This window comes from Muntiacus reevesi, chromosome 2 (assembly GCF_963930625.1).
Source record: "Muntiacus reevesi chromosome 2, mMunRee1.1, whole genome shotgun sequence".
Classification (NCBI taxonomy): Eukaryota; Metazoa; Chordata; class Mammalia; order Artiodactyla; family Cervidae; genus Muntiacus; species Muntiacus reevesi.
Window position 1 is genome coordinate 142,230,129 of NC_089250.1, and position 27,625 is coordinate 142,257,753.

At 53.3% G+C, this 27,625-nt stretch overlaps 1 protein-coding gene across 14 annotated transcripts; it reads right to left on the reverse strand.

The window, feature by feature from the left end:
- Positions 1-297: 297 nt before the first annotated feature.
- Positions 298-27,030, reverse strand: HPS1 (HPS1 biogenesis of lysosomal organelles complex 3 subunit 1). Of its 14 annotated transcripts, none has more exons than XM_065923059.1 (22): positions 26,780-26,981; positions 25,596-25,745; positions 25,222-25,328; positions 22,034-22,154; positions 21,822-21,938; positions 18,272-18,409; positions 17,905-18,047; positions 15,327-15,435; positions 14,140-14,300; positions 13,559-13,661; positions 12,798-12,890; positions 12,591-12,660; positions 11,058-11,113; positions 9,590-9,757; positions 9,331-9,510; positions 8,167-8,228; positions 7,557-7,691; positions 7,410-7,475; positions 6,277-6,421; positions 4,083-4,196; positions 2,757-2,839; positions 299-2,259 (listed from the first exon to the last, which is right to left on the reverse strand). In XM_065923059.1, the coding sequence occupies exons 5-22, from the start codon at positions 21,936-21,938 to the stop codon at positions 2,097-2,099; spliced, it is 2,106 nt and encodes a 701-aa protein (XP_065779131.1). In that variant the 5' UTR covers positions 22,034-22,154; positions 25,222-25,328; positions 25,596-25,745; positions 26,780-26,981; the 3' UTR covers positions 299-2,096. The 14 variants fall into 14 exon arrangements, 13 of the variants coding, with proteins under 13 accessions (XP_065779141.1, XP_065779140.1, XP_065779131.1 ...); XM_065923058.1 differs by having other exon boundaries at positions 22,034-22,318; XM_065923066.1 differs by lacking the exons at positions 25,596-25,745; positions 26,780-26,981 and adding an exon at positions 26,988-27,019.
- Positions 27,031-27,625: the final 595 nt, after the last annotated feature.

The following is a 27,625-nucleotide window of genomic DNA, read 5'->3' on the forward strand; positions in this document are numbered from 1 at the left end:
ATGTGGGCCCCAGACGGGGAGCACTGAGGCTCAGACGAGTGTGTGTGCGCGCGCGTGTACATGTGTGTTCCAAAGGGCCATCCCCTCCCCTGCACTGTCCTGCTTCTCATTAAGGAATTCAATGTCCAGGATGAGCTGGGGGTGGGAATCCAAGTAAAGAGATGGACTCAGGTCCAACTTCCTATCCTTCCGGCTTGTAACAGGGTAGTTGCTCTATGCCTGGGTCTCTGCAACACCGCAGGGGGAGGGGGGCAATCTGCCCCAGGACATCCAGAGAGCCCCGCGTCCTTGCCCAGATGCTTTAATGACATCTGCTTCACAGGCTTTCACAAAGCTGGAAAGGTTTGGGGGGCTAGTTCAGTTCTCTGTGATTCTGGGGTCTGTCTTTTTCTTTTGAAGGTCTGAACATTTCTCTTGTGTATTTTGGTACCTCTCTCATTTCCCAAGAACCCTCAAGGATTTAAAGACCACATTTGTAAAAAGGTTCAGCTAAGTGCTTACTCTGCTGTGCCCTGTCCTAAATTAGGGGCCCCTCTGCTCCCTGCTCACTAGTTAGGCCATTCCCCATGTAGGATAAAAGCACCCTAGGGGTTGGGAGTCTCTGTACACCTCTGACATCTGTCAGCCTTCTAGAAACCCACTATTAGAAGTGCATTTCACAATTAGGAGAAAATGTGGAAAATTGCCTCTGGGTAAGAGGGACTTATGGGGACATTTCTACTCTCAACTCAGACACCCCTCCACACGCCACGGAAAATTTACACTCTGTGTGTCTCTGCTAAAATACAAGTCAGGACCTTCTTCTCAGTGTTATTTATAATACTGAAAAACTAAAGAGACTGGTTATACTGGACTTGCCACATCACATAGCGGTTAAAAGGTAAGGGAAAATAGCAGGTGACAAGAGTGGAATCTAGGCTTTAGTTCTTCCCCTTCTGCTCTTCTGTATTTTCCACAATCATGTGGCAATTCCCATTGGTGAAGTCAGGACATTAAGGAGGAAGGCAGTCCCCGTCACCGCCTGACTGTCCCTCACTGCCACCTTCTGAGGCCTTTAGCCCAAGGTGTGGTTCTAGCTTTTTCAGTACCCATGACCCCGCGAGCTTCTCACTTAAAGGGAAAGAACAGTCTTTGCGTGAAATTCGGCTCTCATCTGGTGTCACACGTGAACCCTCGGCTCCACTGCGCCATGCCCGCTTTCGCCTCCTCTCTTCCCTCCGTCCCAGCCGTGGCCTCCCAGCCCGAGTAGTGGGCGCTCCCAGGTCCCAGGCCCTGCCGGCCTCTTGTCCTTGTGTCTGTTCTCAGGTGGGGGGCTGCACCTGAGGGATTGAGGGCAGTGCTCTCAATCCAGGGCACACCAGGACCACCCCTGCCCCACCAGCCCCGCCTGCCCCCTCCCCGGGCAGCTCTGAGAAGCCTCACAGCCTGGGATCCGTGGGACTGAGTGACACGGACCTCTGGGGCAGGGCTGGGGCAGGAGCCGAGAACCAAGAAGGGAACAAAGAGGTTACCAAGACGGGCCAGGGGCTGGGACCACAAGAGTAACTGTGACCAGAATTTATTGCGTGCCTGCCGCCAGTCCTGCAGCCCCACGACCGTCCTGATGGGGGCGCAGTCACACTGCGTGTGGGGAGACAGGCTCAGAGGTCGGGGAAACCCGTCCAGAGCCACAGCGAGGACATAGCAGAGCCAGAGCTCAACCCAGCCAGGGGAGCACCTTTCACGCGGGGAGGAGACAGCTTCCCGAGGCGCTCTCTCCACTCCAAGAGCTGGGCACTTCCTGTCGGTCTCCTGGGTGAATGCAGAGGTGGTTCCCAAAGTGGGGTGGCCCTGGGTCTAAGCCCACATTCACAGCTGCTCTAAGGAGACTGGCCCTCTTCTTTCTCCAGAAGGAATGCTTTGGGGGTTTGCTCATTACCCGCAATGGAGGAGGCTCTAAGTGAGTTTCTTTAAGACATCCTGGGGCTACCCTGGGGACAAAGCCATCCCCAGGGGCGCCGTGGGCAGGAGGTGGCTCTTGCCATGGCCATGTCTGTGAGCCAGACAGGCCTGGGGAACCGGGGCACAGGCCGATGCATGGGGCAGCCCTCCTGGTTCTAGAGCAGGGGGACGTGGGAGGCCTCGCCCAGGCGCCGGGCCAGCTCGCCGGCCTGCTGCACCAGCACGTCCGTGGGTACAACCGACAGGTGGAGGGTCAGCAGCTCGTGGCAGCCGACAGCCTCAGCCGGGTGGCCCTTGCTGTAATACCGTAGGAGCTTCCTGGAGGAGAGGGGGAGGAGGACAGCATTTAGGAGGGAGCCGGGCCTGGGGCCTCTCCCAGCACCACATGGGCATGAGGTCCCTCACTGGACTCCAGCACCAGGCTGGAAAGGACTTTCTTGCTCCTTGCTGACTCCCCATTTTTGAGGCTCAGCCCCAGGCTGCCACGGCTCACCCCCTGGAATCCCAACCCTGGACAGCAGGGCCCCAGCTATGGGGCCACAGAGCCAGCTAGGGAAGGTCACAGGAGCCCAGCAAAGACAGCTGCAAATGCTGTCTCGGTGTGCAACAGGAGGGGAGGAACCCCAAGAACACCCCACTCTCTTCCTCTGAGTGCCGGGCTGTGAGGAGCTTCTAACAAGAGGGGTGGGCTCGGGGCGGGGGCAGGGGGCAAGGAAACACTCCTGAAGGAGGGGCTGCTCCCTCTGCTGAGACGGGCACTTATCATCTGTCATCTGTCCCCCTCTGTCCCTAGTGGCCCTCTGGGTCTGCGTCACCTGTAGTAGTCTCCTCCCAGCATGCCGACGGGAGCTGAGTCATCAGACAGCACAGGCACCTCCATGATCTGGAGTTTGTGGCCCTGGGGGAGGAGGAGGAGCCTCGTGAGTGGGGAGGTGGTCGGCATGGTGGGAAGACCATGGGCCTGAGTCAGACTTAGTGGGTCTGAGGCCCGGCTAGCTGATTAGCAAGTGCTTGGTGCTGGGAAAATGCACTGACCTCTTTCTACCCTCTCATCTCATCTGTGAACTGGGGGTAAGAATAAACTCCCAAGAATATTAGATGTGATGAACATAAGGTTTCTGGGGCCATAGCGGGCACCACGGTGGTAGCTCTCATTCCCACCAACCACTGCACCTGGCTCAGTGTGAGGGATGGTGACTGGGGAGGTGTCAGTTAGAGCAAAGTGTAACCAAAGGCCAAGTCTCTCCCTGCAAGGACTGGGAATCCCAGGGAAGCACACGCCGGGGTAGCGACTCAGGCTCTGCTGGGCTCCCACCATGTGCCAGGCGGCGTCATGGGGTTCCTGCAGTCCTGTGCCCACCGGGATGGTGAGGCCCGCCTATTACCCCATGAGGCCAACCACACACACACAGAGCCTTGTCTCTCCCTAGAGGCTGAGGTGATGCTCAGCCCCACGTCCTGGGCACCTCTGAGGAGGGCACAGAGCAAAGATGGGAGCCTGCAGGTCAGGAAGCCAAGCCTGGGTTCTGACGTCATCACTTAGGACCTCGGTGCCCTGGCCGTGGTGTTTGATCTCAGGGCCTCAGTTCCACCATCTGCAAAATGGGATCGGAGACACTCATCCCAACCAACACATGGGCTGTATGGGTGTGAGGCTGTGAGAGTGGCAAGACCCCAACAGCCACACTGCACCGTGGAAAGGGATGCCGCGACCTCAGGCTGAGGGGAAGGAGGGCGTGCTGCCAGGGGCAGAGACAGGGCAAGCGAGGTGTGAGCAGCTTTGCCCTGGGCAGGTCGCTTAATTGCTCTCAGCCTCCATTTACCTGTCTCAGCAATGGGAAGAGGAAGCGAGGCTTTGTACCACAGAAAGTGCGGGCTGAGCATCCTTGCTCACACGGGGAATGGCGGTCTGTTCATGTGTCACCTGGATGCCTCTTGAACAACAGTGTGAGTTTTTCAGAGAACTGGGGGCAGGGGTCGCAGAGCCTGACTGCAAAGGTGGACCTGAGCTCTGGGTCCCAACCAGCTGGGCTTTGCTGTCAGTCCCACTGGTGACAAGAATAGCTGGAGAGACAGGCTGAACAGAAGCCAGGAGAAAGGGAGAATTGCAGGACTGCCCTGCCCGGGCCAGCCACACCCACCATGTCGTTCTCGAACCACAGGAAGTAGGAGCAGCAGAAATCCCCCTCGCGGAACAGCAGCGTGGTGTAGCCCTTCTGCAGGTATCTGCGCGCCAGCCGGATCAGAGACCAGACCTGGGGGAGGGGACGGTGCTTGTGTCTGCAGCCTGAGGGCGGCCCTCGCCCCACGCCGGGGGCTGGGCTCTGGCTCTCAAATCCCAGTGAAGAAAAGCACTTGGAGGAGGAGCTCCTGAAGGCCAGGGGCCTCTCCTGCTCATCTTCCTCCCTGGTGCCTGGGCCCAGCCTTGGCTCAGAGCAGGAGCTTAGTAATAAACGGACAATGGATGGATGGACGGACTACCTATCCCTCTCACTCCTGCAAGGACAAAACATACGTATCAACACTTTATGAATCTTCACTATATACACAAGCTATAAAGTAGCAAATTCATCTTTCAGGCCAGAACAGAGCCAGGGACGCAAGCAGAGACGAGAGGGTGGCCACCTGGAACACTTCTGATGTCGAGGGCTCACACGGACCCCCTCAGGGCTGAGGATCTCTGGCGTGGCTCTATGCCAGGAAAGTGTTAGAAAAGTGTTTGGATGCACAGTGCCCTGGCCCTGGGACATCCCCTGCTCTGAGGTGAAGTGTGAACGAGGGCTCACCAAAGGCACCGATGGGAACACAGTGACCGAGGGTCAACGTGCTTCAGGTCTTCTCTGCGAGGCTCTCCTCCCTGATTCAAGGACTTCAGCCGCTGCCTGTGAGCTGCCTGAGAGGAGCTGGCAGCAGGGGGCATCTCTGCCCCCACCCCCCACCTCCCAGGGCTGGCCAAGGCCTGCTGCACTCCGACCAAGACGCTTAGTGACAGGTGTACATAAGCCACTCCCAACCTGATCACACACAGCATCTAATTAAATGCAAACAAATACCATGGACTTGCTCTATTTTTCAGGAAAGCAATTCGACAACGTATATCAATAACCTTAAAAACAATTCCTCCCACTTGACTTCATAATTCCATTTCTGGGAACCCATATTGAGAAAATAATCAGAGATGAGGACAAGGATAAATGCCTAGAGGTGTGTGCCCCGGAATTATTTATGATAGAATCTGCGAACAATCTCAGTGTTCAACACTGGGGAAATGGCTAAGTACATGATGTTGCGTTCCCATGATGGACTGCTGTGGAGCTGATGAGAATCATGTTGATAAAGAATTAATGACATGAGGAAATGCACCAGATACAAAGTGAAGTAAAAATGCGGGAAACACACTGCATATGAAGGATGACCTCAACTGCAACAAACTGCACAGGAAAACGACGGAGAGAAATGTACCAAGATAACCCCAGCTACCCTGGAAGGAGATGAAGATGCCAGTGTGGATGGTCCCAGGAAATGCTCACCAACCCCAACTACGCTCGGTGCCATGTGCTGCGCATCACCATGTGTGTGCATCTGTAATCTGTGCACTAACTCCACAACGTTACTGGTGTTACTGTTCTCTTTTATAGAAGAGGCAACTGAAACTTAAGACTCCCTACCACCCCAGGCCACACAACTAGTGAGGGGCAGAGCTGGGTCTCCAATGGGCTGTCAGTGACCTTGTTTTCACCATTATGGACACACTACTTGAACATATAAAATATACATATATAATAATGTAAAATATATGTAACATGTATAATACATAGTAACCTAGTATGTATAATTAATGTATAAAATATAGTTTTTTATAAAGTGGCAGAGGCCTCCCCAGCAAAAACACTAGTTTGCTATGAAGATGAATCAAAGAAAATAAGAGGAGGCCTGGAGACTGTTTCCTCTGTAGAAACCTACTTTTACATCCTGATACTCAAATCCATTAACCTGTGTGTCCTCTTTCTGTCCTAGTGAACTCAACAAACCCTTACTGAAACCTGGCCATTCCCCCCCTGGTCTCACTACCCAGACTCTGTTGCTCCAGAAACATTAACACATCTGGAGAGGTGGCCCCACACACTGGCCAGGGCCCTAGGGTGACAAAGACAGCACCGTTCTCTTAGGAGCCTACAAAGCTGGACGCAGAGGTAGGAAGAATGCAGTAAGGGTTCCCACGGGGGTGCTCGGAGCTTCCCGGGGGCTCGAGGGCGGGGACTAGCCCTCCCAGGCAGGGGTCGAGGTACACCTTGTCTGACATGCAGGGAGAGTGCCTGGGCTGGGCCAGGTTACCTTGGTTCTGACAAAGGTGGCCAGGGGCCCCCTGCCCAGCTCCGATGAAGTTCTTTCATTGCTGCTGAGGGAAGGGGCCACCATCCGACCAGTGGTGCGGTCCACGTAGATGAAATGCACCAGGCCTGGGAAGTCTTCCAGGAAGGTAAGGGGCTGGGTTAAGGTGCTTTTGAAGTCAGAACCAGGGAAGGAGCTCCTCCATCCACCTAGGCTTCCTTCAAACACTGACCCACCCCCCCACCCCCCCATAGGCTTCCTTTTCAGCCACCCTCCCAGGATACCGTCTTTCCCAGGTCTCACTTTCCCTTTGAACTCCCAACCCCGAGAAGGTCTAAGATGCAAGTACAATGGATCTCTGGCTCTGGCACATTGAATGCTGGGAGTTCTGCTCCCAAGGAACACAGCATGTTTATGTTTTACCATCTTCAGGCTGAATGGGTTTAAATGACACACATGGTGAGGACAGGGTGAGCAGAGCTACAGAGCTGAGAGTGAGCCCCACTGGCCGCCACCCACATGCCTTGCCATAGTGCTCTTCATCTCTACGCCTCATCTTGAGCTGGAAGGGTCCTTTGAGAGGACGGGCAGTGGCTGGTGGCTGGCAAGGCCCTCTGTCACTCCTTCTACCTGCACGCTGAAGACTGAAGTCTCAGGAAATTTTAATACTGAAAAAGATTCTTCATATGAAGTTTCAGGGAAGACCAGTATTTGATAAAATTAGTTCTCTAATAAAAGGGTAAGTCTTAAAGATGGCTTTTAAACAGGGACCAATAAACACATTTATTGCTGGCCTTCTCAGAGCCTTCACACTCCACGGTACTGTAGCATCTAAGGAGGGGGGACGCAGCCCCTCAAACCTACCTGACCCCAGACCCCTGCCCCTCCTGGGAGACCTACTGCCACTTTGCTGGCTGGACAACACCTACACAGATGATCTCTATGAAGTCATCGTGGGACACCAGCGATTTCCGAAATTCCAGCCTCAGAGCATTCCTACAGATAGGACACTTCCAGGACACTAAAGTCTCCTCACTTTCTTCAGCAAAAGGAAGCTGAGATGCGAACTATGCGCTCTCTTTCCCTAAAGTGAGTGGGCAGAGGAGGCAGCAGCCCAGGGCCCGGCATCAGGATATGACACCATGGTGACGTTCCTCCTGCTCTTCACCAGCAGGAAGTCCTTCCAGTCCGCCAGCTTTTCCCTGCCAAGGGAGCAGGGGAACAGGAGGGTGAGGCGTGCCCGGCTCCCGCCCCAGCCGTCAAGGGCTCACACCGCCACTTACTGCATGAGCGTCTGGACTTGGTCCTGCAGGTGCTGGGGCAGGTGGGGGCACCCACAGCCAGGGGTCATGGTCAGGAAGCTGAACCGATAGACAACGCATAGCTGCCGCTTCACCTTCCTGCATGCCTGGAGCAGCCTGGGGGCCAGAGATGAACTGTCACAGAGGGAAGGATCCCAGAGGGCACACCCAGGACGGTGCCCCATCCCTGTGGTCACCCTCCTCCTGGACTGATGGACGCGACTGATGAACTACATCCTGGCCCTCACTGAGCTGGGAGTCAGCTTCCATTTTTCCCCAGCATGGGGCTCTGAGAAACTCAAATCACCTCCAACCTTCTGGTTTATTTTATGGAGAAACAAGGCACAGTGATTTGCCCAAGGTCACGCGCTGTGTCTGTGCGGAAGCTGGGTCTCTGCTAGTGGTGTCGGGTCCTCAGGCCCTGCTCTTCAACTTCTGTCTTCCCTGCCCCCAGTCTCCCCTCAGCATCGTGGGGGTCAGACCCGCCCTCCCAGGACCCCCTCTGTCCAAGCATCTTTTCCTCCTGGACCTGGAGGAAACCTGCCCCCTTGTCCAAACGATGCCCTCCTTGACCTCAGAGCCCACCACTCACTCCCAGGATGAGCCGGGCTCACTTTTGGAGAAGGCCTTGGTCTTGAACTCCAGCCAGGTTCTCTGTAAGCAGACAAGTGACAGGTGTCTTCCTGACAGTGTTCCCACAGTAAGGTCCAGGGGAGCTCTGATGTCGGGCTCTAGAAGGCTCCCCATCTCCATGGCTTGTTTAGGCCCAGCACATAGCTGCTGTCCACAGCCAGGCTGGGTCTCTGGCAGGGCCCCCAGCAGGCTGCAGCCCACTGTACACCATGGTCTAGTCACTCAGCAGGCTTTAACTTAAAGAGCAGCTTCTGGGTTCGAGTCCCAGGCTCTTGGCCTCGCTGGCAGACATGTAAACCAGTGCTGTCGGAGAGACAGGTCAGTGCTTCGAGGGTGGGGTGGCTGCAGGCAAGGGCAGGGGTGCTGATCCCCTTCAGGGATCTGTGCCTCCTGAGACCTCACTGGGGCATGCCGGGGACCAAGAGGGGCGCTCTTGGGGCGCTGTTGGGCGCTGTGGACTGACTGGGCTTCGGCCACCTGCTCTGCCTCATCTAATCCCCTGCTTATTTTCAAACCAGTGCAAACTTCAGCCGCAATGAATCTCAGTTCCTCAAACAGACCCAAGCCCTGCCAGCTACATGAACGGCCTCCGATCTCAGCCCAGGGTTCTCCTCTGGCGAGTCCCTCCTTGGCTCCTGCCTGGATTGCGCCTGGTTTCCTCCTCTGTTCAGATACTGTCCCTGTGTCTGGGCCTCATGACCCGGCCTGGGCTCTAAGCCCTCTGTGGGTGGAACGGCCTCCCTGTGTCCTGCAGCCTGCGAGCCCAGCCCCGTGGTGAGGGGCACGGTGGGCCGACCACTGGCCATTACTGAGCCCTCGAGCTGGGCTCTTCCTCCACCGCTCACCCGTCTGGTAACTCTGGCTGAATCACCGTCTATCTGCATCCCGCCCTGGTTTCCTCATCTGAATCATGGGAGCTGGAACCCGTGTTCTGCCAAAGTCACACAAGAATGTTTAGGAAATATCAAGGGCACTGCTGTGTTGCGGGGGATCAGGAGCATGGTCCTCTGGCGGGGGTGGGGCAGAGGCCGGCCCCCTCCCCTGAGCCTTGGCCCCTCCGGTGTGACGAGAACAGGCCCTGCCTCCCCTCCCCGAGGTGGGGCGTCCAGGGCCTGCGTCTCACCTGAAGTTCTTGGCCCCCTCGATTCTTGACAAACTTGTCCATCCTCTGGCGGAGGTCCGCCATGATGGGGTGGGACCGCAAGGCGCTCCCAGCCTCTTGCCCCTCCTTCAGCTTCTTTTCCAGTTGAGAAAACCCATCCAACAGCTGGTACAGGGCCAGGGCCAGGGGCGTGCTGGGGCACTGTGGGGAGATGCGCAGGGCGGCCGTGGGGCGGGCGTCCAGGCCGGGACGGCCCCAGGGCAGGCAGGGGCGCTGATACCTTGGTCAGGAGCACCAAGCTGATGCCTGGCCACAGAGGCAGACAGTACATGGTGTGTGGCACCATGGGGCAGTAGCTGTCTTTCACGCTGGCATCCAGGAAAATCCTTCTGGGGCCAGAGGGTCCTGGGGAGGGAGGGATCAGCGTCTGGAGGGTGTCTTCAGCCATCTGGGGAGGAAGAGCAGCTGTCAGTTGGAGAGGAGGGGCAGTCGTCAGGCATCCTCCCCAGGCTGGGTCTCCCCGCAGCTGCCCACTTGCTGTTTCCCTCGGAACCTCGAGGGACAAACTCTTCTAGCCCCCAAAGTCCCAGTTCCTAAATGCTGGCCTTCTGCTGAGGTTCCCCTGGCAGCTCCTGTCCTCCTGTCTGTCTCTCTCAGCATCTTTGGGGCCCTTCTGTGCAGTCAGGACTGGACGCCACACAGAGGTGGTGGGTAGTAAGAAAGGGGAAAAGGAAGAAAGGAAAGTGGGAAAAGCAGATGGGATGGCATAAGCTGGTGGGGGGGGGCTCCTCCCCAACTTCATGTACACAAATGGTTTAAAGCCTATTAACAGTTGATCATTTGACTGCCTTCCAGACCTCCAAAAGTCATTCTAAGGGTACAAGTGAGGGCTTCCAGGACTACGTGAGAAGACTCCAGCCTCAGGAGGGCTCTGCGTAAGAGTCTTCAGTGGGCAGAAGCGGAAAATTAAGGGAATCATTAGGGATGCCAGAAAAGCTTCTTTGTAAGTAAGTCATGGTAGTCTTACGACAACAGCAAAGGACTGGATGCAACGCACTGGTTGTTCCAAGAATTTGCTAAGTAAATAATAACATAATGCAGGCGATGTACTCTGAATAGTCTCGTTAAAAATCACATTGCCAAGGAGTGCCTTGTGAATGGGAAAATGCTCAAAACAAAAAATAATGAAGAGCGTTAGGATTCAAATTGGGTAAAAGAAAAAATAAATATGTGTGTGTGTGTGTATAAATACATTTATAAAGTCATAGGAAAGCCTTGAAGAAAACACTCCAAAAGTGTTCAACAGAAGCTAACATCTGGGGTTGGGACTGAGTGATTTTTATTCCTTTTCCGTATTTTACTTGTTTTCCCCAATTTTTCTACAGTGAACATATTTACTCTCTTATTTAAAAAAAAAACAAAAACCATTAAAAATTAAGTTAGACTTTCACTCCCAAGAACAGTGAGGGTGGGGATTTCTCAGAAGTGGAGGCTGTGTGTCTGGGGGAGGGGTGGAGGGAGGGAGAAGGCCACCCTCACCTACCACTCCTCACCCTACCCCCGGCCCTCACGTCCGGGCTGAGTTCTGTCCCCTGCACTGGCCGGACAACCGTGAGACAGTACCAGGAAGACCAGCATGGCTGGAGAGTCACCCCAGGAGAAGCACTCAGAGTCCCCAGGGCCCACTGCAGCATCTTGGATCACCTGGTACCCTGGCCAAGCACCCTGGGCCCCCAGGAAAAACTCACCTGGATGTGGGGAGAGTCAGTAGGTGGGGTGCCCCCATCCAGCCAGATGGTGCTACCTGCAGACAGACCGTAGAAGATAACAGGATGACAGAAACAGTGGGAAAATGTAAATACTGGCCCAACAGCCTGTCAGCAGAGGAGGATGGAAAAGAGGCCCTTCCTGTGCTGGCAGCTCACGGCACTTCACTGGGCAGAGCACCTCAGTGTGAACTGGAGAGCCTTCCCCTTCGCATTCTACCCCAAGGTGGCGAGTGCAGGGCAAGCTCCCTCCATGGAACCACAACTAGGGCAGCCTGGGCTGGGGAAGAGAGGCACCCCTGCCCGCCCCCCCCCCCCCCCGCCCCCCCCCCACCCCCAAGCTGGCTGCTGGTCACGAGCTCCCGTCCCTGGACCTCGCAGTGGTGGGGCAGGTCCCTCAGACCCCTCCTCAGCCCCCAATCCCCTCCCTGTTTCTGTCCTCTCTGCCTCTTTGAGCCCCTCCCTGGCTATAACAGTGCCTCTTCACTCTTCCCTGGGAGGCAGCAAAAACCGTCTACAGTTCCCCGCTCATTTAGTCAATCAGCAAACTTTTACTGAAGCACCTATTGTGTGCTGGGAACTGAACTAGATTTCCTTTCCTAGGACAGCTCACAAAAACTACTGAACCAAGTACATATTTGAAATATTATAGCTTTGTACTAATTGTGTTCACTTGTATATTTCACTGCAAAAACCCATCATTTATAATCGCGTTTCTTGGGGAAAGCCTGTATCTGTGTTTCAAACACTTAAAATGGATGAAAGCAGCTCAAGCTGTTTGTAAGCTGTGACTTCTGTGCACTGTGGAACAGGAATTATTTACAGCTTTGAGGCATGAAAAAACTCTTGAGAGAAAGGGGTCAGGAGGAATAAGGGGACGAAGCAGTGAGAAGAAAACGGAACTTCAGCCATCACCCCAAAGTAGCGCTTTCTGATGTGTTTGGGCTCGTGGCAAGCTTACAAAACCCAGGAGAGCTGTGACCTTGGCCGTGGAGAAGTGGACAAGCAGAGATAAGCTGCCACGTGGCCTCAGAGGTCCCAGGCTCCTTTTTTGCTTTGTTAAGAATATTTCAAACATTTTTGGGGTTTTTTAAATTGTTTATCCACATACTTTGGAAGTATAAACTATACAGATTGAATACTGATATTTTAAACCATTGTGCTGGAAATAAACTATTAATTAGCTGATTACTTATTAACTACAAAAAAGAAAGAAAAGGCGGTGAGAGCACTCATATGCGAGTTGAACTTTTAAATGAAATCGACTTGTCATAAGAAGTTTTATGGATCACTGAAGTGGCCTCAATAGTCCTTGAACTCAAGCTGGAGCTGGCAAGACAGATAGAGAGGCTGCAGCAGACAGCGTCCTGGGCTCTAGGAATGTGGGTGTCTGTGCCTGGGTTCTTACAGGGCGTTGGGATCCACTGACCCCTAGGACAGATTCCCAGGGCTACCAGTTGGCACCCACCTCCTCCCCCTCACCGTCCAGGGTCCCTGCTCCACTGTAGGTCTCACCTGAACTCTGCTCCCCAGGGGAAGGAGCTGGTGTGAAGTACTCCTCAATGGGGGAGAAGCTGTCTGTCTCCTGGGAGAGAGAAGGGGCACCTGGGCTGAGGGCTTAGGGAGGCTCTCCTAGGGGGCTCAGCCCTGGACCCTGCTCTCCAAGGCAGACCTTCCCCTCCTCTTCCCTCCTGGCCCCTCCCTGCAGTACAAAGCACATACGGTCCCTGAATTCCTGGTTGGGTCTGCAGAACAAGAGCTCCAGGCCTGCTGCACGGGGATGTTCTGGCTGCGGCGGGGCCTCCGTGGGGAAGGCTGTGACAGGACAGGCCCGAGGATGCTGGTTAAAGCTGCCTGACTGGCTTCTCTTCCTCCCAGCGCTTCACGGCACAGCCCTCGGGGGACTTACCAGCCCCTGCGCCCACTCAACTGCACAGCCCTGAGTGCGTGCCCTCACTTCCCAGGTGTTTCAGTTCTAGTCCAGAACCACAGAAATTCTACAAAGTCCAACAAACTGGTATCCAAATCACTGCCACACTGCCACTGATGAGGAGGATGGTGTGGCAAACACGCTGGCCAGCACCTACTGAGCGTTTCACTATGCCCCAGGCACCGCTGGGCTCCAAGTAAACTGCCACCTTTATTCCTCATGACAACTCTGAGAAGTAGATGCCATGGTTGTCTCATTGCACAGATGAGGAAACTGAGGCTCCGATGGAGTGAGTACTTGCACAGCAAACAGCTAAGTGGCAGAGCTGGGACTACGTGACTCCAGAAACCTGCACTTTTAACCCACTAATCCACCTCTCTTCTAGAATTCCCTGCACCTGAAAGCAGCTAGAAAAGTCATGCCCAACCACACATTCAGGACTGAGACTTAGAAACCAGTCTCCCCAGCTGCCTGCCCAGTGCTCTCCAGACTGGCCATCCGAGTCGCCTTTCTGGCAGCCTCCCACTGCCCAGAGAGCTGCCCCGAAAGAGACCTGGGGGTCGCTGTCCTCCGCTGTGCTCTCGCTGGGGTAGAGATCCTGCACCAGGAGGATGAGGGCCAGGAGGTCAGCTGGGCGCAAGGAGCTGGCACCGGGGCTGTGGAGAGGACAGGCAGCCGGTCAGCATGTGCCCACGGCCCCTGCCCACAGGTGGCAGCGGATGGGAGAAGGCAGGTAAGGGGGTCTGGGGCAGGATCCCTGCCCTCCACAGTTTATAAACATGCCAGCTGACTTTATCCTCTTCTGAGAAAGACATGGAATATACAAAATTAATGAACTCATTCAGTTTTAAAAATAAAACTTGGCTGTGTTGAAAAAAAAAAACAATGACCAGTGGAAAACCACCAGAGACCAGGAACAGCGTATCAGGAAACTCTAAATTCAGACTCTGAGACAGTATTCCAGGAAGGAATAAATCAGAGAGGGGAGTGAACTGAGGGGGATGAAGAACTAAGAATCTAAGAAGCAACGCTTCCTGGAAGTGATGGGTCTGGAAGGTTTCCCTGGCCCAGGAGGTGGTGCTTTTCAGGAAGGGGTTGGAAGAAAGGGTGAATGTGAGGGGTCTTGGGGCTCACCTGGAGTAGAAAGCCAGCAACTTGGAGTGCACGAGCAGGAAGGCGTGCAGGGCCTCCTCGCCGGCCCGCCCGGGGCTGGAGTTGACGGCCTGGGTGACGTGCCGCTCCAGCGCCTCGATGCACAGCTTACAGAGCTGAGGGTGGATCAGCCGCTCCACAGCCTGGGCATGCAGGCAGGGGGATGGAAGCCATGTCACCCCAATTCCTCCTGTCCCAGCCAAAGTCTAGTGATACATTCACTCGGGCCACAGTAAGCGCATGCCATGTGCCAGAAGCTTGGGAGCACAGAGGCTCAGACCGACACAGGCGGTGCCCTGGAGGGGCTCGGTCTGTACCAGAGTATCAAGCCCCTGGGGGTCTACATCTGTCGGGGGCTGATTCCCCTGACACTTGCTCATGGCTCATTCTCCTGTGAACCTGACTATTAACGGTGAGCTCACACTTGTTGCTCTTCATCTGTCCTCTCCATCAGTGGCTTTCAACATGCAGTTCCCAGACCAGCATAAGCAGCGTCACCTGGGAACGTGTTCAAAATGCAAATTACAGAGCCTCCCTCAATGCCTAACTGACTGGAAAAAGTGAAGCCCAGGCACCTAAAAGTCCTCTAGATGGTTCTGATGCATACAAAGCGGAGAACCAATTCTCTGATCTACAGAGAATCTGTGTTTGTCTACAATAGGGAGCAAGGGGGTGCTACTGATGACCAGTCTACTCCTCAGATCTGCGCTTAAGTAGGAGTTGAGGCTCAGCTCCCCTGCCGCTGCTGGCCCGAGGAGTAGCTTGCTGGCTGCAGGTTGGTACCATCATTTGCACTCAGGCAATTTTGACTTCAGAGCTGCTTACTTTTTACTACTTTCTACTCTAGTTTCAGCTCAATATAATTTGGGGGAAGGGATCAGAGGCGAGGAAGTTAACTTCAGAAATTTCCATAATTTACTGAGAGCCCAAAAACTGCACTAAGAAGTCTGTTTTACCCAAAGTCTAGCCATGTTATTGTAGGGAGGCCCATCAGAGTGCCTAACTGTGAAGCCAGAAAGAGCAACTCTCTGAAATGCATGAGCTTAGGGGGCTGCCGGTGCCCTCAGTCACTGGGGTGGGGGACAGATGTTAAAGCATGGTCTCAACGCGGCCCGGCCCCCGTGACCCGACACGTCCGTGGCCCAAGGACTCCCGCACCCAGTAGTCACCTCTACGGCGAAGCACTGCTCCTGGTCCCGCAGGCGGCTGTAGGTCCACAGCAGGCTCTGGAAGCGCTCCCACACCTGCTCACGCTGCTCCAAGGCCGGGGGCCGCAGCCTGGGGCAGAGCAAGGGAGACCCACAGAAAAGTGGTGTCCCCAGCTTTAACCAAAGGAGCAGCCTGCGCCACTGCCAGAGCTGGGCAAGCTCCCGTGACAAACACCCAGGGGACCACACGGCACAGCTGGGAGGCCACACAGCACACCTGGGGGGAGTCACTCAGCACACCTGGGGGGAATCCCACAGCACACCTGGGGGGAGTCACACAGCACACCTGGGGGATTCACACAGCACACCTGGGGGGGATTCACACAGCACACCTGGGGGAGTCACACAGCACACCTGGGGGATTCACACAGCACACCTGGGGGGACCACACAGCACACCTGGGGGAGTCACACAGCACACCTGGGGGGGAGTCACACAGCACACCTGGGGGATTCACACAGCACACCTGGGGGGAGTCACACAGCACACCTGGGGGGGGAGTCACACAGCACACACCTGGGGGGGGGAGTCACACAGCACACCTGGGGGATTCACACAGCACACCTGGGGGGATTCACACAGCACACCTGGGGGGGGAGTCACACAGCACACCTGGGGGGAGTCACACAGCACACCTGGGGGGAGTCACACAGCACACCTGGGGGGAGTCACACAGCACACCTGGGGGGAGTCACACAGCACACCTGGGCGTGAGTCACACAGCACACCTGGGGGGATTCACACAGCACACCTGGTGGAGTCACTCAGCACACCTGGGGGAGAGCACACAGCACACCTGGGGGGGAGTCACACGGCACACCTGGGGGGAACCACACAGCACACCTGGGGGGAACCACACAGCACACCTGGGGGGCCACACAGCACACCTGGGGGAGTGACACAGCACACCTGGGGGAGTGACACAGCACACCTGGGGGAGAGTGACACAGCACACCTGGGGGGGCCACACAGCACACCTGGGGGGGAGTCACACAGCACACCGGGGGGGGATTCACACAGCACACCTGGGGGAGTCACACGGCACACCTGAGGGGGAATCACACAGCACACCTGGGGGGGAATCACACAGCACACCTGGGGGGGATTCACACGGAACACCTGGGGGGGATTCACACGGCACACCTGGGGGGGATTCACACGGAACACCTGGGGGGGATTCACACGGCACACCTGGGGGAGAGTCACACGGCACACCTGGGGGGGATTCACACGGAACACCTGGGGGGGATTCACACGGCACACCTGGGGGAGAGTCACACGGCACACCTGGTGGGGAGTCACACGGCACACCTGGGGGGGATTCACACGGCACACCTGGGGGGGAGTCACACGGCACACCTGGGGGGGATTCACACGGCACACCTGGGGGAGAGTCACACAGCACACCTGGGGGGGAGTCACACAGCACACCTGGGGGGGATTCACACGGCACACCTGGGGGGGAGTCACACGGCACACCTGGGGGGGATTCACACATCACACCTGGGGGGGAGTCCCACAGCACACCTGGGGGGCCACACAGCATACCTGGGGGGGAGTCACACAGCACACCTGGGGGGCCACACATCACACCTGGGGGGGAGTCCCACAGCACACCTGGGGGGGAGTCACACAGCACACCTGGGGAAGTCACACAGCACACCTGGGGGGGTGAAACCACACAGCACACCTGGGAGAGTCACACAGCACACCTGGGGGGAGTCCCACAGCACACCCGGGGGGTAGTCCCACAGCACACCCGGGGGGGGAGTCCCACAGCACACCTGGGGGGGAGTCACACAGTGCACCTGGGGGGAGTCGCACAGCACACGTTGGGGGGGGACCATGCAGCACACCTGGGGAACCATGCAGCATACCTGGGGAACCACACAGCACACCTGGGGGGGAGTCACACAGCATACCTGGGTGGAAACACACAGCACACCTGGGGAAGTCACACAGCACACCTGGGGGGCCACACAGCACACCTGGGGGACCACACAGCACACCTGGGGGGAACCACGCAGCACAACTGGGAAACCACGCAGCACACCTGGGGGGAGTCACACAGCACACCTGGGGGGCCACACGGCACACCTGGGGAAGTCACACGGCACACCTGGGGGGAGTCACACAGCACACCTTGGGGGGAGTCACACGGCACACCTGGGGGGGAGTCACACGGCACACCTGGTGGGGGGAGTCCCACAGCACACCTTGGCAGGGGGAGTCCCACAACACACCTGGGGGTGTTCCACAGCACACCTAGAGGAGCCACACAGCACAACCAGGGGACCCACACACAGTGGGGGTGCATCTGGCTGCACTCTTGCCATGGAGCAGAGTGGGACGACAGGGGTGGAACCAGGAGGCAGGTGCCTGAGCAACTCACCTCACTTCTCAGCCTCTCGCTCATACATACATGACAAATGTTAGCTAGAGAGACCCAGGGAGGTGCCAGGAAGGAGCAAGGGCAGAGTGGGACCAGCAGCTTCACCAAGGCCTTGAGAGGGGCTCAGCACAGCACCCCAGGACTCACTCCTTTCGGATGAGCTGTCCGTCCACGGTCACCAGCCCAAAGTGCACCTCGAACAGGTACTTGAGCATGCACAGCTTCTGCCGCAGGTCCCCTTCGACCTCTGTGCGGTCTCCGTTGATGGCGATGAATAGGCATTCTCCAAACTGCAGGCACAGAAATCAGCTGATGTCAGCCAGCCCCCAGGGACAGAGATGGGAGAGGGGGCGGCGGGGGTGGGTGGGGGGAGGCGGTCAGTTCCCAGGGGATTTTGCTAAGATGCAGCATCTGCCTTCTAAAGGAGTCTGCGGTTCAAGATGGGGAAGAGGCGTGTGGACTGTCCAAGGAACCAAGGGGCAGAGGAACATGGGCCCCAGGGCGGCACACTCACCAGGTGAAGGACATACAGGTAATTGCCATTTTCCGTCGAGAAGCAGGTGTATGTATCCGAGAGCTTCTCCATCATGGTCACAGAGGAGATGATGACCGGGGCTAGGAGGGTGCTAAGCTGGTCCTCCAAGGCGGGAGGCTGCAAGCGGGGGTACAGCACAACACTGCTCAGGGGGCCAGACACTGGGGCCAAAGGAATGGACAAGACCCAGAACTTGACGTCAAGGGCTCCACAGTTCTAGACACACCCAGGAGACTGTCACTGTCCTGACAGGGAGACCCTGCCCCAAATCTTGGGTCAGGAAGACTGGGAAAGGTTAGGTAGCTAACTGCATTGTTCAGGCCTTAATTCTGGAAGGAAAGGTAAGGAATTAGGTCACGCTTCCACAGGGGAAGCCGACTCTAGGAAAGCTTGACATGTGCACCAAAGTCCAGGCCCCTTGTTGCAGTAAGTCTCCTTTAGGGAAAGCATCCATAGGAAAACAATCAGAAACTGGGCAGAGATACAGGCACAAAAATGCTCCCTGCAGCATCATTTATAGCAGAAAAAACTGGAGAGAATGTAAATGTATGGTACCAGGGAAAGACTTAAATATACAACAGTACATCTGAAAAATGAGAAGATACAAAGCACTTAAAATATCAGAGCACCTCAGTGACATGGAAAATTCCTACGATACAGTGTCAGGTTTTTTAAAAAAGGTTGTGAATGCTCTGTACTTTCAAACGCACAGAAAAACAAAGTATTGAAAAATATTTAAAAATTCAACATCATTAAAGTGATTGCTTCTGAACAGGAGGATTAGGAATGATTTCTCCCCCTAGTTTTTATATCTTTCTATACTTTCCTAGTTCGGTGACAAGCATGCCTTTACTTTTATAATCTCTTCCTTCATCCATTCCCCCTGCCTTCCAAATAAAGAACAGAACAAATAGAACAAACAAAACCAAGAAGAAACTGGACAGATGTGCTGAAGATCTGTGAATGAAAATGGAATAAGGTCAGGGCGAATGGTAATAAGTCAAGTTCTTGACACAAGAATGAACAGGTACAAGGGCACAGCTGACCTTCCCCATGCCGATCTCAGGGGCCTTGACTGAAACAGGGAGGAAGCAGAGTCCTAGTTTTAACTTGGCTACAAGGAGCTGAGTAAGACCTGGCCTTGAAAAGAAAAACAGGCAAGCGGCCAGGGATACTGTGTGGCACTTGAAATACAAAGGGGGCTACGGCATGTGGGGCATAATTTCCTCTCACAGACTGGACATTCAGGAACCCAGGCCTATGTCCACTATTGCAGGGGCTGCCAGTCACCTTCAATAGGTCCTAGCTCAGGTAGCTCCTCTCCTGACCATCCCCAGGCCCACCCCACCCCAGCCTGCCCCATCCCACACTCTGGTTATAAAAACCCCCACAGTATTGCCATCTGGTTCATCTTTATCCTCTAAATTCTGCCAGTGCAGGGTCATGTTGCTACATTCACCTCTTGGCCCGGAGAGGTTGGCGAATAGTGGATTCTCGATTAGTATTTGTTGAATAAATATCCCTTCACATAGGGAAATGCTGGTTGAATTATTCATGTACCATAATTTACTGGAACTGTTATGAATCAATTACATTAATAGAAATGTGACTTAAAAACCTAGATGGTATACAGCAACTCATTTTAAAAGTAGTAGCTTTCACTAGGTATACAGGTGTGACAAGAATTCTTCTGTTTTGGTGGCGTGGTGGGGGAATGATAATCTTTGGTGTAGTTAGGGTGTAAAGAGAATTCTCTTATATTATTGATATGTGGTGTGGTTATATAGTGGTACAATATCTTTGAATGGCTTTTGAATCAATGATTCTTTTTTAGGAATTTATCCTAAGGATATAATGAGATGTGGGATAAAATTCAAGCACAAATGTTCCCAACAGCAATAGCTATAGCAAACTAGAAGCAATATACATGCCAAGTACCAGGGAAATGGCTAAATAAATGATGCTATATTTATTCATATACTGAATATAATGTTTCTATTAAGATTTATGCTTTTGACAATTTTTAACAAAATGGAATAATGCTTTTGCTATAATGGCAAGTGAAAAAAACACAGGAATTAAAACTGTAAGTGTGGTATAATCTCAACTATTTGTAAAAGATAAAGACCCAAAGATGATATATTGAAGAGCTAATAGCTTGAGGTAGAAGAATTATGGGTCATTTAAAAACTATTTCTCTGTTACTTCCCAAATTTCCTACAATTAAGTCATGTTATTTATAGGACCAGAGGAAAAAAGTGTTTTATCCAAGAGAAATAAAACTTTGAAGACTTTTTTTCTTTATGCTAGTCATTTAGGAACTGAAAAATCAGAATTTGTTCCTTTCTGAGGTTTTTAAAAAGAGGAAGAGAAACACTGTCAAATCATCTGCCTCTTAAGTTTTTAGACCATATTGATACAATGGTTTAAGAACTAAAATACTTAAAAATCTTAATTTAAAAATTATGTATATTGACTACTAAAAAATAAAGGAGCCTAACAGATAGACCTGTTTTTAGCTTAAATAAAATCGCTTAAATGTCTATGATTTCTGATACGCTGTATTATTCCTAAAGAGTATCAGTAATGTTGAGGTGAACTAACTTGCTGACATGGCACTGGTTCAGCTGATGACCAGGCCCACTGGACCAGGAAGGACACTGAGAGGCGACCAGGAAGGACACTGAGAGGCAACCAGTCTGTGTGGCTGTAGAAATGCAAGGACTCTCTACTGGATCCTCAATAACAAAGTGTTCAATACAAAATTAACCTGGAAAAAATTTCAAAATAAATTATTCCTTTAGAATGTACAGTAGAATTTATCTAAATGAAAAGGACAACTATCATCTAGTTGCTACATTAAAGTATTAAACTGGATATCTATATGCAAAGAAATAAACTTCAATCTATACACTACATACAAAAATTCAAAGTGGATCATCAGACCTAATATAAAACCTAAAACTAGAAAACTTCCAGGAGAAAATATGGGGAAAATTCTTTGTGATCTTGGGTTGGGCAAAGGTTTCTTAGATATAACACCAAAAGTATGATCCATAAAAGCAAAAAGTGGATAACATGGAGTTATCATATTAAAAATATCTGTTTTGAAAGATATTGTGCAGTAGATATGAAGACAAGACACAGACTGGAAGAAAATATCTGCAGAACATGTATCTACTAAAGGACATACCCATAACACCTAGGAAACTTTCAAAACTCGGTAAGAATAATAAGAAACAATCAATGCAACAAAAAAATAGGCCAAAGACCTGAAGAGACACTTCATTAATGAAGATATAAAGTGGAAAATAAGCACATGACAAGATGCTCAAAATCTCATGGGGTGAGGGTGGGTCACGGCCCTCCAGAACATCAAGGGCTAACCTCTGAGGATGTGTGGGTGTGAGAGGCGCCAGGACACACGCAGCCTTGTTCACCCCTGGGCCAGGGCAGGTGGGCAGGCTCCCCTGCCTCCTGACAGTGCTGTGTTATTCCCTCCTGTCTGACCCTCCTGCCCTGCACTCACCTTTTCTCCCTCATTCTCTGTCTGTCCAAACTTCAGGCGCAGACTCTCTTCAAACTCCCCATCTGTCCAGTGGAAGAGGACCTCCGCACCCTCTGTGGCCACCAAGACGCACTTCATCTGCCAAGGAGAAGCAAGGTGAAGGTCACCTCCAGCACCATACCCACAGACTCAGCCTGAGTAACAAAAAAATTATAATCCCAGCAAATACTTACTGGACTTTACTGTGTGCTGGGCACTACCACGAGGGCCTTCCTGGTGTTACTTCACAGCACCCTCACAGCAAAGCAGGAATCTTCAGTTACTCCTATTTTTAACTCAGCAGTGGCCACAGGACTGGAAAAGGTCAGTTTTCATTCCAATCCCAAAGAAAGGCAATGCCAAAGAATGCTCAAACTACCGCAAAATTGCTTTCATCTCACACGCTAGTAAAGTAATGCTCAAAATTCTCCAAGCTAGGCTTCAGCAATATGTGAACCGTGAACTTCCAGATGTTCAAGCTGGATTTAGAAAAGGCAGAGGAACCAGAGATCAAATTGCCAACATCTGCTGGCTCATCGAAAAAGCAAGAGAGTTCCAGAAAAATATCTATTTCTGCTTTATTGACTATGCCAAAGCCTTTGACTGTGTGGATCACAGTAAACTGTGGAAAATTGTGAAAGAGATGGAAGTACCAGACCACCTGACCTGCCTCTTGAGAAATCGGTATGCAGGTCAGGAAGCAACAGTTAGAACTGGACATGGAACATCAGACTGGTTCCAAATAGCAAAAGGAGTATGTCAAGGCTGTATATTGTCACCCTGCTTATTTAACTTCTATGCAGAGTACATCATGAGAAATGCTGGGCTGGAAGAAGCACAAGCTGGAATCAAGACTGCCAGGAGAAATATCAATAACCTCAGATATGCAGATGACACCACCCTTATGGCAGAAAGTGAAGAAGAACTAAAGAGCCTCTTGATGAAAGTGAAAGAGGAGAGTGAAAAAGTTGGCTTAAAGCTCAACATTCATTCAGAAAACTAAGATCACAGCATCCGGTCCCATCACTTCATGGCAAATAGATGGGGAAACAGTGGAAACAGTGGCTGACTTTATTTTGGGGGGCTCCAAAATCACTGCAGATGGTGACTGCAGCCATGAAACTAAAAGATGCTCACTCCTTGGAAGGAAAGTTATGACCAACCTAGACAGCATATTAAAAAGCAGAGACATTACTTTGCCAAAAAAAGTCCGTTTAGTCAAGGCTATGGTTTTTCCAGTAGTCATGTATGGATGTGAGAGTTGGACTATAAAGAAGGCTGAGTGACGAAGAACTGATGCTTTTGAACTGTGGTGCTGGAGAAGACTCTTGAGAGTCCCTTGGACTGCAAAGAGATCCAACCAGTCCATCCTAAAGGAGATCAGTCCTGCATGTCCATTGGAAGAAGTGATGTTGAAGGTGAAACTCCAACAGTTTGACCACCTGATGCGAAGATCTGACTCATTTGAAAAGACCCTGATGCTCCGAAAGATTGAGGGCAGGAGGAGAAGGGAATGACAGGATGAGATGGTTTGATGGCATCACCGACTCAATGGACATGAGTCTGGGTAAACTCTGGGAGTTGGTGATGTACAGGGAGGCCTGGCGTGCTGCGGCTCATGGGGCTCCAAAGAGTCAAACACAACTGAGCGACTGAACTGAACTGAACTGAATGCCAAGGCTGGGCCCTTTCCTGTGTTATCCAGGCTCTCTAAACACAGCATGAGACCCACTACCAGCCTACTGAGGCCAAGCGTGAAGAAGGACCCAGCTCGTGATCTGGACACGGGGTCGACTGCACAAGGGAGGCAGGCAGTCAGGGCCTGGTCTGGAACACTGGGGGGCTAGCGCACCTGCCTCTGGGTGGTCCAGTACTCTACTCAAGTCAAAAACAGCTCCAGAGTATCAGCTCCAAGGCCACAGGCAGTGGGTCCAGCATTATGGGAGTTTCAATCACAAGTTCCTCCTGCCCTGGTGGACACAGAGGCTGTGTGACCTTGGCCACAGTTCTCCTCACCCCTGCTTAGCTGCTGCTTCCTCGGCCACCTTCACCAGCATCCTCTGCCCTTTCAGACCTCCTTCCCCATCACCCACACATGTACCCTCTTTGCAACACACAATGCTTGATTATGATTTTTAATCCACAGCTTCCTACTCTGGGCCTTGGCCCGCTGAGGTACAGTGAGACATTGACCTTCTCAACTCCTGGGGCAGCCTGGCCACGTCTGGTGAAGCCAGAGCCCTTGGGCCAGCTGCTTGCCCCAGGCAGGGGCTTCAGACGTTCTCCCGTGCCTCAGCATGTCACACGGACACGAGCACACTACACGTGTGCTAAGACACGACAGTGATGAGGAAGCCCTGTTCTTAACTCTGCCATGGGTAGACGTCCAGTTTCCTCAGAAGGACTGTTGTTATCTTGAGGTCTCAGACTCAGTTATACTCTTCAGGATCCCCTAGGTGACCAGCTTGGTGATACTTACGGAGTTCCTCCCCAGTGGGATTATCAACTTTAACTCAGAGCACTTAACTTCACAGTGTTTCCAGCACAGTGAAAAACAGAGAACGTAGCCTACTCCCACGGAATTGCTACTCACCAAGCAAGAGACCAGGAAAGCAATGGGGCATGAAAGGAAAGGTTTCTGCGTGAGGGCAGGTGGGCCTGAAAGAGGCTGCCCTGGGACTCCCAGATGAGCCTGGCAAAGTTCGGGACTCGAGGCGCTGGCCTGATGGGAAGGAAGTGGGTGGGTTGGAGAATAGTGGGCTGTACAATAGAGTCTGTGAACAGAGAGTCCCTATAGGCTGGTAACGGTGTGTGCCATGGATGGGTGGGGTCAAGGTTATGGAGGCCAGTTATCCTGGTGTGGGGTAATGTGGGTCCACTCCTTGCTGAAGGCCAGAGGAAGAAGGGGCTGATTCAGAAGGTGTAGCTTAGAGGTCTGGTAGACAGTGATGGGGTTTCCCAGGTGGCTCAGTGGTAAAGAATCCACCTGCCAATGGAGGAGAGGTGGGTTTGATCCCTGGGTCAGGAAGATCCCCTGGAGATAGAAAAGGCAAACCACTCCAGTATTCTTGCCTGGGAAATCCCATGGACAGAGGAGCCTGGTGGGCTACAGTTCATGGGATCACAAAAGAGTTGGACATGACTTAGCAACTAAACAACAACAATAGGCTGTGATGATCACCTAGATGCCAGGGAGGAAGAACAGAACAGGCAAAGGTGACATGAGGATGCAGAGCTGGGGCAGGCAGGGGATGGGGCTGAGACAGCCCGGCAGAGCCTGAGAGAGCTCAGTCCTCTGCCTGCCTCACCCTGTCCACCTCCCATAGTCCGAGCAGCCCCAGGGTGGGTGCCGCCTGCCTCCATCTCAGGCAGAATCACCTACCGTGGCAAGGAGCACAGCAGAGCTTCCTGACAGCTGAAGGCTCAGAAAGGGCTGCAGGAGACAGACTCGGTGACCAGCTCATGGAGAGCAGCATAGCATTCCACGACCTACTTAAAACAGGGTGAGGGGGGTGGCGTAAGAGTAAGCAGAGACTCTCATTTCAACTGCTGCCCATTTTGGGGATGGTGAAGGACTGAGTGGTCAAAGGTCTCTCTCTGGCTCTTGGGCAGTCTGCTCAGAACACACTCCCCACTGCCAGGAGGTGTCCCAGTGCTCCGCATACTGCTCACCCCTGCCTTCCCACAATGGAGAACATGGACCCGGCAAGCACAGTCCTTTGGACATAGCAGGTGGCCACAAACAGTAATTCTCACCTACTGTTTCCTCGTGAGCACTCTCACTTCCCTGTGGGTCACTGAACCATGGTGTGGTCAGCAAGCCCACCCTGAGCACCCCCAAGGAGCCTGCTATGAGTGACTATTGGGAAATAGCACAGCACATCCCAGGGAGACAGAGACTCAGTCCTGGAAGACAGGAGATATCCCAGGATGATCCAATGAATGGCAGTAAACCAATACAACAGGCATGGGAGACCTGGTTCTAGTTCTGGCTTTGCCAAGGCACTTACACCTCTCTGGGCTCAACCTCTGGCTCCATCTCCCTCCAGGGTTCTAGTGAGTCAGGGAGCAACCAGGCAGTCACATCCTTAGCAAACCACTTTCTTACAGAGGTGTGTGCTCAATCATGTGCTACTCTTTGCAACCCTATGGACTGTAGCCCACCAGGCTCCTCTGTCCATGGTATTTCCCACGCAGGAATACTGGAATGGGTTACCATTTCCTTCTCCAAGGGATCTTTCCCACCCATGGATTGAACCCACATCTTGTGTCTCCTGCGCTGGCAGGCAGTCTTCACCACTGTGCCACCTGGAAAGCTCGTCTCACACAGAGAGGTGAGGTGGGAGAGTCACTATGCTTATTTCCCAGCTCCCCTCCACAAAAACAGGGTGAACTAAACTAGTTCCAGAACCACTCCTATTTTGATGATAAAAAGCAGGAACAATATAAAGCTTTACCTTAATCAGGAAGCCAAACATCGTAAGCAAACAAAAGGCAAGAAAGGGCTGTGAAGGGCTCAGCATCTTGTGCAACATGAGACTTAACTACTACATCACTGCCATGACTGACCTTAACGCCATCTTCCCATTAACATGGAAATACTCTCTAGTGGACATTAAGTTCTGCTTTTGTTTCAAAAGGTCTGTTGGAAAGAGGACCTCACTGTTGTTATTTTGTGGTTTCCCTGCTCTCTGCTCTAAGGAGGGACTCAGTGGAGCTTTAGATGGAGCCGGGGCAACTTGGGGAACCTGTCTGCCCCTTCTCTCCCCCCGCCCCCCAACACTCATTTTCACCATCCCCCCCCCGCCCCAAACTGCCCCCATGACCGCCGCCCCTGAAGGGCTGGAGGACGCAGGAGTAGAACCTGCCCACTGGCAGCCTTCTTGTTTGCCCTGCACTTTACAGTTTATGCAGAAGTTTCACCCCCCAATCCCCCGAACCTCAGAGTGGCAACCGCCCCACTTCGCAGCTGCAGAAACTCTGGCTACCAGAAGTGATGCGACCCGCCCACGTTCCCACGCCGGGTGGGTGAGGCTGGCGGTGGGGACTCCTCTGCTTCCGGGAGGGCCGCGCCGGCGTCCCGGGGTAAGCCCCGTCGCCCACCGAGGCCCTCGGACTGTGCGCACCGAGCCGAAGCCAAACACCTACCGACCGGCCAGGAGTCCGCGCCGCGCTTCCGGGTGTGGTCACGTGACCGCCCACGTGACCGCCTGGGGCGGGATTGGAAGCTCGCTCCGCCTCTGCCTGGCTTTTAGGCTTCTGCCCGCCGCCATGCAGTTTGCTCCCGCTAAGTAACTGGGACCGTCGACCCCTGACTGCGACCCTCACTTCCTGCGGGACAGTGGCTACGGCCCTCCGGTCAACGAGGAGGGTGGCGAGGCCCACAGTGTGCGGGCTTCCCCGGCAGCCGCCAGAGGCCCCCGCTGCATCGGCCACTGCGCTGGGCCCCGCCACCTGCCTAAGCACAAGCCACTCCCCTCCTAGGTTCTGGGAACGTCCCTATTTTACAGAAGCGAAAACTGAGACCCAGAGAGAAATCACTTGTTGAGGGCAGAGTTAGTATCAGAACGCAGGTGTCCTGGCTCCCCGCTGGTCTCTTCCTCACCCTCTTTTTTTTTTTTTGACTGAACTACAGTTCTAGGGTGAGGACTGCTTTCCTGGTTTCCTTGGAAGAGACACAATCTGCAGAAGGACCCAGTTATCCCCAGAGTTCCAACACTAGACTTTCTTTATAAGGGTTCTCAATTCATTTGGGGGATGGGGTGGACATTAGGGTCTTTGTTTTG

Excerpts from the sequence above, each read along its gene's own strand:
- HPS1 (XM_065923068.1), bottom strand. The coding sequence starts at position 21,938 with ATGAAGTGCGTCTTGGTGGCCACAGAGGGTGCGGAGGTCCTCTTCCAC. Across the intron at positions 18,410-21,821 it reads CAGAGAATGAGGGAGAAAAG|CCTCCCGCCTTGGAGGACCA; the intron begins GTGAGTGCAGGG and ends CCCCGCTTGCAG. Across the intron at positions 13,662-14,139 it reads TTGCTGGCTTTCTACTCCAG|CCCCGGTGCCAGCTCCTTGC; the intron begins GTGAGCCCCAAG and ends TCCTCTCCACAG.